The sequence below is a fragment of the Prionailurus viverrinus genome, chromosome A2, assembly GCF_022837055.1.
Source record: "Prionailurus viverrinus isolate Anna chromosome A2, UM_Priviv_1.0, whole genome shotgun sequence".
Lineage (NCBI taxonomy): Eukaryota > Metazoa > Chordata > Mammalia > Carnivora > Felidae > Prionailurus > Prionailurus viverrinus.
The window spans coordinates 126,208,289-126,222,177 of NC_062562.1; the positions used below are offsets into that span (position 1 = coordinate 126,208,289).

Genomic DNA, 13,889 nt, shown 5'->3' on the forward strand with positions numbered 1-13,889 from the left:
ATATAAGTGTCTGCCATAGTGATATATGTTTTCTTTTATACTTTCTTAATTTCACATGTACAGACATTAAAATTAGAAATAATCAGTCACTAATGCCAACCAAAGATTCCTCTAATGTTATAATAATTTTACATATGGCCTGGTAGTATTCTCATTAAAGGCTTTGTTAAGGAATCTTAGTCTTAAAAAAAAAAACAAAAAAACAAACCCAAAAACAAAACCCAGAAGGATAAAAGAGAGGCCTTTAAGTGACAGCTTTAGTTTCTGGTTGCGTGATATTAACTAAGTTTCTGAAAAAAATAAAATAAATGTATAAAATTTCATACTATTAATCAATTAATCTCACACTTATCCTTTTCATTTAATCAGAAAATGTCAGCCAGTCTTTATAGGTCCACTGAAAGATCTAACACAGTAATCTTACCTCAGGTATGCACCATATATGAAGAACAATCCCATCATTACTCCATTTAAAATAAAAATCACAGCAACATAAAAGCAAGCAGGGTCTCCCAATCCTTTAAAAAAGACACAGATTATTAGTACTTCATGAATAAATGACTATAAGGCAATTGGGCATAACTGTCTCAGTGCCTTGGATTCAGGGTTCAGAACTTGCTGAAAACATTTGCTGCTCTACTTAATAGTTACATAAGTACCTTCCCCTTATATCACGTATTATTACATTTGAATTTTATACTTTATTGTAGTTACATTTATACTTTGCCCTAATGATTATTACACTGCAATGATTAGTTGGTGGTGTATTATTTTGTTAAAGTGATGTTGCTATTGTTCAGTATCTATAATTCTCTGTAAAGTCACTTGATGTATTTACAGGAAAAGACCTACTGCATTATTTTTATCCTTTGCAACTTTCTTTTTGCGACTTTCTTCTTCCTATATGTATCCAGGCAGGTAGCCACTTGACCTCCCCACTTTCAGGTCTCCTACATATCTGAAACTAATGTAGCAATTCAAACCTGCTCCTTAAAACATCTTTTCAATGTTTATTTATTTTTGAGAGAAAGAAAGGGAGAGCATGAGTGGAGGAGGGTCAGAGAGAGAGGGAGACACAGAATCTGAAGCAGGCTCTAGGCTCTGAGCTGTCAGCACAAAGCCTGATGTAGGGCTTGAACTCACGAACTATGAGATCATGACCTAAGCTGAAGTCAGAAGCTTACCTGACTGAGCCACCCAGGCACCCCAAACCTGCTACTTTTAAAAGTTTTTTTTCCATTCAAAGAAACTATCACTTAAGCCAGAAACCAATGTTAACAGGACTTCACTCACTTTCCCCTCCCCCATCAATCGATTACCCAATCTTGTCAATTCTACTTCCAATATCCCACAAATCTCTGCATTTCCCAGTTACCCCCCCCCCCCCCCCCCACATACACAACCGCAATCACTTGCTAAGAGCTTAATAGTCTCCTCCTGGTCTCACTAAACCCACTTTTGTCCTTTACTAATATATTTTCCATATAACTGTCAAAATAATGTTTTTAAAATGTTAATCTGCTAACATTCTTCAATGAATAAAGTACAAAGTACAAAATCCTTAACCAGCATGTGGCCTTTTGTTTTCTGACCCTTCCTTACATTCCTAGCATCACTTCACACCATTTTTTCTTCTTTCTCTCTCTGCTCCCAAAAGTCTAGCCTTCTTTCAGTTCTCTCTTGCCTCAGGACTTCTGAATATTCTGGTTCCTAATCTTGAAACACTTCTCCTTTACTCCTAAACTCAGCAACCTTATTTTCTTATTTACAATATCCATCACAGTTGTAACCACTAACACCCTTCTTACGTGTAAACTCTATGAGGGTAAGGTCTATGCCTACCTGGCTCATCTGGGTTCTAAGTGCAAACAATAACCTATCACTTACTGGCAACTTAATAAACATCATATATGTGTGTGTGTATATATATATATATATATATATATATATATATATGTGTCATATAGACACACACACATATATACGGCAATTTTTCCCCATCCTTCAGAAAAAAATGTTAACTTCTAAGCTGAGTCATTACAAAGTTTCTCATTTTATGAAACATTTTCTTGATTACTTTGTACAAAAAAAGTCTAATCACCCCTCAACTATCCCCTATCAATGCTATTTTAGATGCTACAAAGATCAGCTGAGAAAATTAGAAAAATGTAAGGAAAATACAGAAATACAGATTTAGCGAACATTCTAAGAAATAAATGTTATGTAAACAAATCTAAAAAATATATTTATAAAATACAGTTAAGTAGTCATGTTGTAGAGAATATGAAGAAATAAAAAATGCAAATATTATGCAAGTAGATATATGTGACTTTGAATAAAGTTCTTAGAGTTTAAAAGTGCTAAACGACAAATATCTCACATAGAAGTGACAATTATAGATCCTGGGAAACCGAGGATTCCAAATGGGGTTCTTTGACAAAGTTGCTAATGAAGATGTATACGGAGAGTTCAAGTAGAACTATTCATGAACTGTGAGAATATAAGAAACAGTATTTCTAAAGCAATCTATTAATTGCATATTTGATTTTTATGTATGTATGCATGACCAAATTTTTACATGAACTATTACAGGTAGATATTTGACTGTTTACATCGCCCAATTTTATACATTTAAACTACCCCAAAATTTTTTTTAAATCTTTTTATTCTATTTATACTCTTTTAATCAGCTCTACAGTGTTTTAAAGAAAACAAATCAATCACAGTAATTTATAATTCTTAAAATGAGTCACAACTCTATAAAACATTTTTGTAAATATTAATGACAACATGGCAGCATTTAGAAAGAAACATGCCTTCACAACTTTGAACTTCATTTAAAGGTTCTACTCTGGTGACATTCCAGCAGGTCTTAGCTTCTAGCCCAAATAAACTCATTATTCCCACAAATATACGATACCAGAAGGCTATAATCACCTACAAAGACAAAAACAAAAAGAGATGATGGAGAAAAATATCTTCATAAGAAAACTTTTTCCAAAATACTACTTTATGATGGCTTCCTTTGACATTATAAACTTTTGACAAATTTATTTAAATCATTTCACTGGGAAAACAGTCCTTTTAAAATTATATATATACACACAATAAACTAAAGTTGTGTATTACTAATTAATGCACATCTACAAAAATGTATGTTATGATCAATATCTCTGTAATATGTTCTTGTAATCAATTCTACAACATAAATAACAGTAGCTGTAAAATCAAGTATAATAGTACATAATTAAAATATGGTGTTTATTAATAGCAAAATACAATGATTTACGGGAGTATTTCATAACATTTCATTTACTGAGTTTATTTTCTTCATAGTCTACAAAATATAAAACCAACTGCATATGGGTGCATATGCTCCTGTGCCCATTAAAACTTTAACCAAGCTCCTGTGCCCATTAAAACTTCAGCCAAGCAGGTGGCTCAGTTGGTTAAGTGTCCAACTTTGGCTTAGGTCATGATCTCACAGTTCGTGGGTTCAAGCCCCACATCAGGCTCTGTGCTGACAGTTCAGAGCCTGAAGCCTGCTTCAGATTCTGTGTCTCCCTCTTTCTTTGCCCCTCCCCTGCTCACACTCTGTCTCTGTCTCTGTCTCTCTCTCAAAAATAAAAAAAAAAAAATTAAAAAAACAAAACAAAACTTAAAACAAGCAGATTTAATTAACTAATTCTTCCCAATCTGCAATCCACTTTGGTGAAGTTTAAAGACAAGGGAAAAGGACAACAACAGAAAATTACAACAAAATGCTCATGGTTGGGAGATTTAAAAAAAATAATTTTATAGATTTGGGAATAATACAAGATCATTGGGAAAATAAATAAATAAACAAATAAATAAATAAAGAGTTTAAAGTGAAAGTGAAAACCACCTAGATTTTTAGTATTTTGGTGATCATCCCTCCAGTTTCCCCCTTGGTATACAAAAACACACACAGAGCTAAAGTGATTCAGGATTATATATTATCTAAGATGCTAATGTAATATGCATCACCAAACATAATAAACATCTTTCCATATACGAAAAGTATAGATTTACTGTTTTATCACTTACTTGTATAAAACTGGCCTTATGCAAAAAGTTATATATTCTTGTGTATTTATCACCCATGTACAAAAACTTTATTACATTAAATGCATGTGCTAAATCTAGAATTATACTCCTTTCTGGAAGGTAGCTTGATATAATAGGGAAGCATTGCTTTGAAGTCAGAATTAAACTCAAATTCTGACTCTGTAAGTTATGGTTTTGATAGTCTGAAGTAACCAATCCTTCAACCTCTGAACCTCACACACCTCATCTCTAAAAGGACATTAGTGATAACCATCTTGTAAGAGTGATGGGAGATGAGAAATTATATACTGGCATACGGTTAAGCATTAAATGCTTTGCCTTTTTAAAACATATTGTTCCACACTTAACACTTTCAGCTGTAGGTGAGAAATTAATCCCCTGATGAACGCAAAAAGTATGGAAGTCCACTTCAACACTGCAGTACTAGAGAAGGTTGCATGCAAATCCATATCTCCACATTGTATCTACGCAACGGGAAATGAGATTGAATGACTCTTTGTTGCCTCGTCCCTTATAATGCTATCAAGTTTACATTATCATGATTACTCTTTCATAACATCAAGGAAACTGAAAACTGCTAATTATTCAATAAGTATCTCTGAACAAGTGAAAAGAAAAAAATTAGCTAAGAGACCATACTGTTGGAAATTAAGGAAACAAGAAACAGAGATTTTACTATATAAAGTTCTAAAAATAACCAAAAAAGTAAAAATAAGTATCAAACGCTGGGAGAAAGGGAGCTAGTGTAGTAAACTAAATCCTCATCCTACACACAGAGTAAGTCAACATCAACTAAAGTGGAAGATTGAAGAAATAGGTTGTCTTTTGATCTTTGCATTCATGCTATAGTTACACAGGTAATCACAGAAGTAAGAACAGAAGAGTGTCTCTGAAGGGTTAGCTGGGAAATAGACAAAGCTGGTACAGAAAACTGCTTCTTTCATCTTAGATCTCAGGCAGGTCCATACTATACAATTGTTACTATTGCAAATGACATTGAGAAGTACTTACAGAAATCAAAAAAGAAAAGAAGAAAGAAAGAAGGAAAGAAAGAAGAGAAAAGAAAAGGAAAGAAAAATAAATCTAGAAACCAAAATTAAACAACACAATACCAAATATACGATGGGTCAAAGGAAAAACCATATTGGAAATTAAAAAATAACTTTAACAGAACCAAAATGAAAAAAACAACATATAAATGTTTAAATACTATGAATTTCTGTTTGGGGAAAGATGGAGTAGATGTACTTTCTCCTATTTCTCTAAGTGAGACTAAAGCTCTTGGGAATTATATAAATCAAATCTAAGAAAACTTTGAAAGGTAGAGAAAAGGCAAGCTAGCCAGGGATCTTAGGACTGACCTAAGGCACAAAATGGTGATGAGTTTCTGGGACTTTCTTTTTGCCTCATTTTCTCAGAATTGGTGTTAAAGATCCTGGCAACAGAAACACCAATGGGCGCAGACACAAAAAAGACCAACAGGAAATACAAATCAAAACCACACTCACGTATCACCTCACACCAGTCAGAGCGGCCAAAATGAACAAATCAGGAGACTATAGATGCTGGAGAGGATGTGGAGAAACAGGAACCCTCTTGCACTGTTGGTGGGAATGCAAATTGGTGCAGCCACTCTGGAAAACAGTGTGGAGGTTCCTCAGAAAATTAAAAATAGACCTACCCTATGACCCAGCAATAGCACTGCTAGGAATTTACCCAAGGAATACAGGAGTGCTGATGCATAGGGGCACTTGTACCCCAATGTTCATAGCAGCACTCTCAACAATAGCCAAATTATGGAAAGAGCCTAAATGTCCATCAACTGATGAATGGATAAAGAAATTGTGGTTTATATACACAATGGAGTACTACGTGGCAATGAGAAAGAATGAAATATGGCCCTTTGTAGCAACATGGATGGAACTGGAGAGTGTGATGCTAAGTGAAATAAGCCATACAGAGAAAGACAGATACCATATGGTTTCACTCTTATGTGGATCCTGAGAAACTTAACAGAAACCCATGGGGGAGGGGAAGGAACAAAAAAAAAGGAGGTTAGAGTGGGAGAGAGCAAAAGCATAAGAGACTCTTAAAAACTGAGAACAAACTGAGGGTTGATGGGGGGTGGGAGGGAGGGGAGGGTGGGTGATGGGTATTGAGGAGGGCACCTTTTGGGATGAGCACTGGGTGTTGTATGGAAACCAATTTGACAATAAACTTCATATATTGAAAAAATAAAAATAAAAAATAAATGAGGAGAAAGGAGATGTAGCACTTTTTAAAAATCATGACGTTTGCTTATGCATGGCGTCTTTCTAGGTAATATGCAAAGCTATATTCTTGAGTCAAAATGAAAATGTGTGAACCTAACTCCTTGAATGGCTTTTGCAAACAAGTTGCAAACACAGCCAATCTATTCTCATAGCCTTGGTCATAGTACTTGAATACACGTGGTAATAAATTTGATAAAAAAAAAAAAAAAAAAAAAAAAAAAGACCAACAAAAGCCTTCTGTCTCTAGCTAAAGGACCAGGAAAGCACAGGCCCAGGAATACATAAAAATGTTATAGACAATAATATCTCTCAACCAAAACCCACAGAAAACAACAATAAAAACATGTGGTCCCACTCCTACCATCAAAGGTCAAATTGAGAACAGAGACTTCAACCTTCTTTAGGCTTTAACAAGTCACCCCAACTTACCCACTGGGATGTTGTAGGAGAAAACCAGCTAGGAAGCTCTCTATCTTCATGGTGTCAGTATAGACCATGTAGGGAGCCTGGACTTCTACCCTAACCAGAAATAACTTAACCCTTTCCTTGCTCAGTGGGGTAATGTCAGAGGAGGCCTAGTGAAGAGTCAGGGCTTTCATTACCACCCAGGGGTAACAAAGCCATCCACATTATGGTGTCTATAGAGATCACAGAGTTAGTCAGATTCTGATCCCTTCAATGGCAATGAAGAGTACCCCCACCTTGGGGTTAACAGAGGCCAGGGGAAGAATATGGACTTCCATACCCATCTGGCAGTAACAAGATGACTCCAATGAGTCAATTATGAATGTACTTGAAACAAATAAAAACACAGAAAAGTCTTAGTCAAGAAATTGAAAGTTTTAGCAAAAAAATAGAAGATATGAAAGAAACAAACAAAAAATTTCAGAACTGAAAAATATAATAACCAAAATTAAAACTCAATGGATGAACTTAACAGGAGAATGAGGGGGATAGATGAGAATAATCAGTGAACTAGCAGATAGAACAGTAGAAATTGCTCAATCTGAATAACAGAAAAAAAAAAAAAACCAGACTGAAAAAAATAAGGTTATCTATGGACCTCTTGGACTATTACAAAAAATCTAACATTTTTTATCACTGAAGTTTTGAAAAGAGAAAAGAGGAAACCAAAGCTGAGCAAACAAAAAATAGTATAAAACCAAAGAAATCCTCACCAAGACACATCACACTTTTGAACACTTGTGAAAACTGAAAAAGAAAAATATTGAAAGCAATGAGTAAGAAAACAACATCTTACCTAAAGGAAAAAAAAAAAATTCAACTGATGACAGATTTCTCATCAGAAACCATGAAGGGCCAGAATGAAGTGGCACCTTTACCAAATGCTGAAAGAAAAAACTGTCAACCTAGAATCCTATAACCAGCAAAATACAGCCTTTAAGAATTAAAGGGAGTTGGACATGAGGGATGGAACAACAACAAAAAAAACCCAAAACAACAAACTAGGAAAATATGTTGCTAGCAGACTTACCCTAAAAGAAGGCATCTTAGAACATCAAGAAGGAAGGATTTTTTTTTTAATTTGTTAATGTTTATTTATTTTTGAGAGAGAGAGAGAGAGAGAGAGACAGCCAGACAGAGTCAAGGAGCACAGGGGAGGGGAAGAGAGAGGGACAAACAGAATCTGAAGCAGGCTCCAGGCTCTGAGTCGTCAGCACAGAGCCCAATGCAGGGCTTGAACCCATGAACTGTGAGGTCATGACCTGAACCAAAGTCAGATGCTTAACTGACTGAGCCACCCAGCTGTCCAAGGAGGGAATTTTTTTTAATGACTAAAATAAAATAGATTTCCCTTCTCAAATTAAAAAAAAAAAAAGTTTGAAGGCTAAAACAAACATCATAGTACTGTCTGATGTAGTTTTAAATGGATGTAGAGGAATTATTTAAGATGATGATGTTATAAAGGGAGAAGGGTAGAGAGATGTAAAAGGGGGTAAGTTTTATGCACTATTTGAACTAGTAAAATGATAGCAGCAATAGACTGTAATAAGTTACATATATGTATATGTTGTATCTACAACAACCACTAAAAAAAGCTACATAATGAGATAGATTCAAGAAGTATAGGCAAATCAAAATATAATTTTTAAATCTTCAAATAACCCACAGGAAGACAAAAAAAAGAAAACAGAGAAATGAAAACCCAAGGACAAACAGAAAACAAAAAATAACAGACTCAAGCTGAAACAAATTAATAATTACATTAAATGTAAGTGGTAAAATACAATAATTAAAAAACGTGAGATTGACAATTAAAAAACATAACTCAACTATCTACAAGAAACTCACTTCAAATATAATGAGAAAGGCAGACTGAAAGTAGAAGGATGAAAAAAGAGACCATGTATACATTAATCAAAAAGAAAAGTAACTATGTGAGTATCAGAAAAAGTAGGCTTCAGAGCAAACAATTTATAAGTGAAGGGGGTAGGATTATTATATAATAATAAAAATCCAACAAGAAGACAGCAATCCTAAATGCCTATGCACTTCACACATTGCTGTAAAATATATGAAGAAGAACTGATAGACCTAAAAGGAGAAATAGATGAATCCACAATTATAGTTGAAGACTTCAGCATTCCTCTCTCAACAATGGATAGATGCTGGACAGAAAATCAGCAAGCACTGAGAAAATATCACCACCACCATCATCCAACAGCATCTAATCAACATTTATAAAACACTTCACCCAAGAATAATGTAATACATACTTTTTTCAAGTGCCCACAGAATATATATCAAGAGGCGTATATTCTGGGCCATAAAACCTCAACAAATTTAAAAGAATCAAAATGATACAAAGTGTGTTTTCTAAACACAACGAATTTAAGCCACAAATGAGTAACAGGAAGATAAAAAGGAAATATCCCAACACTTGCAAACTAAAAAACCCACTTCTAAAAAATCCATGGATCAAACAGAAAGTCTCAAGGGAAATATATATATATATATATATATATATATATATATATATATATACATACACACATATATATATATATTAAATTGGATAAAAATGAAATACAAAGTTTCCAAGTCCAGCATCTAAGAAGCTCATAAGCTGCAACTTCATCCTAACGAGTAAAAAGTTGAACAAACTAAAAGTTCAGTAATTCTTAGATCCATAAGAGAGGTTAGGTCACAAGGCAAACTCCTGCTCCCCAAATTTGAAAATGACAGGTAAATTGAGAGAATCACAACTTAGTGGAACAGAAACCCATGAGCAAAAACCTCCATGGGAACCAGTTGGAGAGTAGGAAAAACTAAACTATAATTGATAAATTGCTGGAGGCACAGGGTAGACAAGTCTGAGAATCACAAACTCCAGGGAGACCCAGTAATCGGGGAAGTGCCAGATATTTATGAGTTTTACTTCTATGAGCTCAACAGGTTCTTACAGTGAGTATCAGAGAAAAAATACCCTCCCACTTCTGGCAGGGGGAGTGGAAAAAGGACCAGAGCACTGTGTTTTTCTTAACAAAGCCTGTCTTAGGAGAAATTATTTTACTAGAGACTAACCTGCTAGGGTTTTATCAGAGCCCAACACACAGGGAAGTGGGGAAATACCAAATTTCAGCCCTATCTAGACATCCTGTTGCACCTAAGTGGGAGGAAAAAACCTGAGAAGCACTTGTGAAGTTTACAGCCCAGAGGCACAGGTTCATAAAAGACTGACACCTACTAATAGGATTATAGAATGCCTCTTATCACCATGCTACTGGAAACTTATTGACAGTGGTTCTTTCATCCAGGTCCAGCTATTAAGAAACAATTACAAGCCATACTAAAAGCCAAAAACAAGTTTGAAGAAACAGAACAGCATCAGAACCTGACATAGCAGGGATGTTGTAATTATCAAATTGGGAATTTAGACCAACTATTATTAATATGCTAAAGGTTCTAATGGATAAAGTAAATAGCATGCAAGAACAGATGGGTAATGTAATCAGAAAGAGAAATCCTAACAAAGAACCAAAAACAATTGCTAGAGGTATGTATGTATGTATGTATGTATGTATGTATGTATAAATAAATAAATAAATAAATAAATAAATAAATAAATAACAGAAATCAAGAATGCCTTTGATAGGCTTATTAGTAGACTGGACATGGATGAGGAAAGAATCTCTGAGCTTGAATATATTTCAATAGAAACTTCAAAACTGAAAAGCAAAAATAAAAAAAGACAAAACAAAACAAAAAAATAACAAAAAAACATCCTGGAATATTCAAGAACCGTGGGACAACAACAAAAGGTGTACCTACATATAATGGGAATACCAGAAGGAGAAGGGAGAAGGGAAAAGAAGAAATATTTGAAATGGCTCAGAATTCCTTCCAATTAATGTCATGGGCACCTGGCTGGCTCAGTAGGCTAAGTGTATGACTCTTGGTTTCAGCTCAGGTCATGATCTCACGGGTTCATGAGATCAAGCCCCACGTCTGGCTCTGTGCTGACAGTGCGGAGCCTGCTTGGGATTCTCTCTATCCCTCTCTCACTGCCTCTCCCCTGCTTGTGTGCTCTCTCTCTCTCCCTCTCCCTCTCTCTCTCAAAATAAATAAACATAAAAAAGAAAAGAATTCCCTCAAATTGATGTCAGACCACAGATCCAGGAAGCTCAGAGAACACCAAGCATGATAAATGCCAAAAAAAAAAAAAAAAGAAAAAAAGAAAAAAATCTACACATATGGTATTTAAACTACAGAAAATCGAAGACAAAGGAAAAATTCTGAAAGAAGCGAGAAGAAAAAACACATCTTACTTACACAGGAGTACAGCTAAGAATTACATCTGACTTCTCAGAAACCATTCAAACAAGAGGAAACTGGACTGATAATGTTTAAAGTGCTGGGAGAAAAAGAAACCCAACTTGGAATTCTGTATCATGTGAAAATATCTTTTAAAAGTGAAGGAGAAATAAAGACTTTCTAAGGCAAACAAAAATTGAGGAACTTTATAAAAAAGTTCTTTAGAGGGGATAGAAAAAGATATAGATCAGACATTGAATCTACATAAGGAAAAAAAAAAGGATCAAAATAAGAAAAGATAAAAAGTTTCCTTTTTATTATTCTTAATTGATCTAACATATATAAGTTTTGTTCAAAATAGCAATAGCAACAATGTATTCAATTATGTATCATTATGAATGCATGTAAGCTTATGTATAGGTGACATGAATGACAGAAAGGATTCAGGGGTTGGGAGGGAGGAATTACCATTATTTTGTTATTATAAGGTACTGGCACTACCGTGGAAGTGATTTAATGTTATTTGAAAGTGGTCTTGGATTAGTCATAAATGTGTATTGTAAACTCTATGGCAACCAAAAAAAGTAAAATAATTATAACTCATACCCTAAAAAAGAGAAAATGTAATAATATAAAAGTTCAATTAAAACCACAAAAGGCACAGAAAGACTGTTGGTCAAAATAGTAAAAAGAACAAAGGCAACAAATAGAAAACAGCAAGAAACATAGTAGATATCAGTCCCAGTTTATCAATTATTACTTTGAATGTCAATGATCTAAATGTACCAATCAACAGACAGAGACTGTCAGAAAGGATCAGAAAAGAAGACCCAATCATACGTGGGTTTTGTTTTTGTTTTTAAGTAGGCTTAACACCCAAAGTGGGGCTTCAACTCATGGTCCTGGGATCAAAAGCCAGATGATCTACTGACTGAGCCAGCCAGGTGCCCCACAACCATATATTATTAAAAAACAAACAAAACCCAACTTTAAAAATAAAGACACCTATATATTAAAAATAAATGGAGTAAGATGTACTATGCTAACACTAATTAAAGGAAAGTGGGAGTAGCTATACTAATCCCAAACAGAGCAGACTTTACCATAAAAAAGTTGTCACGGGTGGAGAGTGGTATTACATTATAATAAAGGGGTCAATTCCACATGACATGATCCTCACCATGCGTGCATCTAACAACAGAACATCAATAAAATTGATAAGTCTCTAGGCAAGTTAACTGAGAAAAAAAGGGAAGACACAAATTACTAATATCAGAAAGGAAAGAGAGGACATCACTACAGATCCCATTGACATTCAGCAAATAATAAAGTAATGAGCAACCCTTTGCCCATAAATTTCACAATCTAAATGAGCCAATTTCTTAAAAGACACAATGTTGCCAAAACTCACACAAGAAGAAATAGACAATCTGAATAGGACTATATCTATTAAATAAATTTAACAATAATAACCTTCCAAATCAGAACGCATCAGGCCCAGATGGGTTTACTACTGAATTCTACTGAACATTTAAAGAAGAAAGTATACTAGTTCTCTAGAATTTCCTCCAGAAGATACAGCAGAGGGAATGCTTATGAACTCATTTGTTGAGGCGAGCATTTTTGGTTTGGTAACCAGAAAAAGATATGACAAAAAAAACTACACTACAAACATTTTTCATGAACATAGATGCAAAAATCCTCAAAAAAAAAAAATCAGGTTATCAAATCCAACAATGTATAACAAGATTTATATACCCAGACCAAGTGAGATTTACTGCCAGTATGTAAAGCTGGCTCAACATTTGAAACTGAATTAATATAATCCAACATATCAACAGGCTAAAGAAGAAAAATTACAAGATTATATCAATAGATGCAGAAAAAGCAATTGACAAAATTTAACAACTATTCAAGATTAAAAAAAAAAACCTCTCAGTAAACTACGAATACAGGGAATTCCTTAACTTGATCAAGAATATCTACAAAAAAACTACAGCTAAAATTATACTTACTGAGGAGAAGCTTGAAGCTTTCCCACTAAGATCAGGAACAAAGTAAGGATGTTCCATCTCACTGCTCCTCTGATGAGACAACTCAGTGGGGGGAGCACAAAGGAGCACACAGGAACTTTTTGGAATTATGAAAATGTTTCAGAATTCAATTGTGGTGGCTACACAGTTTTACACATTTGTCAAACGTTTAACTCAAAGAACTGTACACTCAAAAATGAATGTATTTTATTGCATGTAAGTTATACCTCAGCAAAACTGATTAAATAAAAAATAGCCAGAGAGAATATATGTATAACACATATTACTAAGGATTACTCTACAACATATATAAATTTTGCCAAAAAAGCAATAAGAAAACATCCATCAAGTGATGACAAAGAAAAAACCCAAATGACTATTAAACATGAAAATATTCTTAGCTCCACAAGTCCAAATTAAAATAAATAGCATATCACAGCAATTAGAAGAGCAAAATCAGAAATTTTGATAAACTGAAATCTAGTAAGGATAGAGGAAAAGTACATACTCCTACACAGCAGTGTGAATTGCTACATTTACTCCAGAGAGCAATTTAGCAGTATCTGATGAAGTTGACTAAACACATACTCTATAACACAGTAATTCTACTTCTAGAACATATCCTACCAAAAAATCTTGCGCCTATACACAATTAGAGAACATATACTATGAATATACAAGAATATATACTTTGGGACTATTTAAAAAAATGGGAACA

The 13,889-nt window shown here is 34.2% G+C and overlaps 1 protein-coding gene across 1 annotated transcript in view; it reads right to left on the reverse strand.

Annotated features, from left to right (window-relative positions):
- Positions 1-13,889, reverse strand: part of DPY19L2 (dpy-19 like 2) — a 105,305-nt gene that overhangs the window by 81,032 nt on the left and 10,384 nt on the right. The window contains exons 5-6 of the mRNA XM_047851004.1: positions 2,817-2,937; positions 425-518 (exon numbers count right to left, since the gene is read on the reverse strand). Coding sequence (XP_047706960.1) covers positions 425-518; positions 2,817-2,937 — 215 coding nt within the window. The remainder of the gene's footprint in view (positions 1-424; positions 519-2,816; positions 2,938-13,889) is intronic.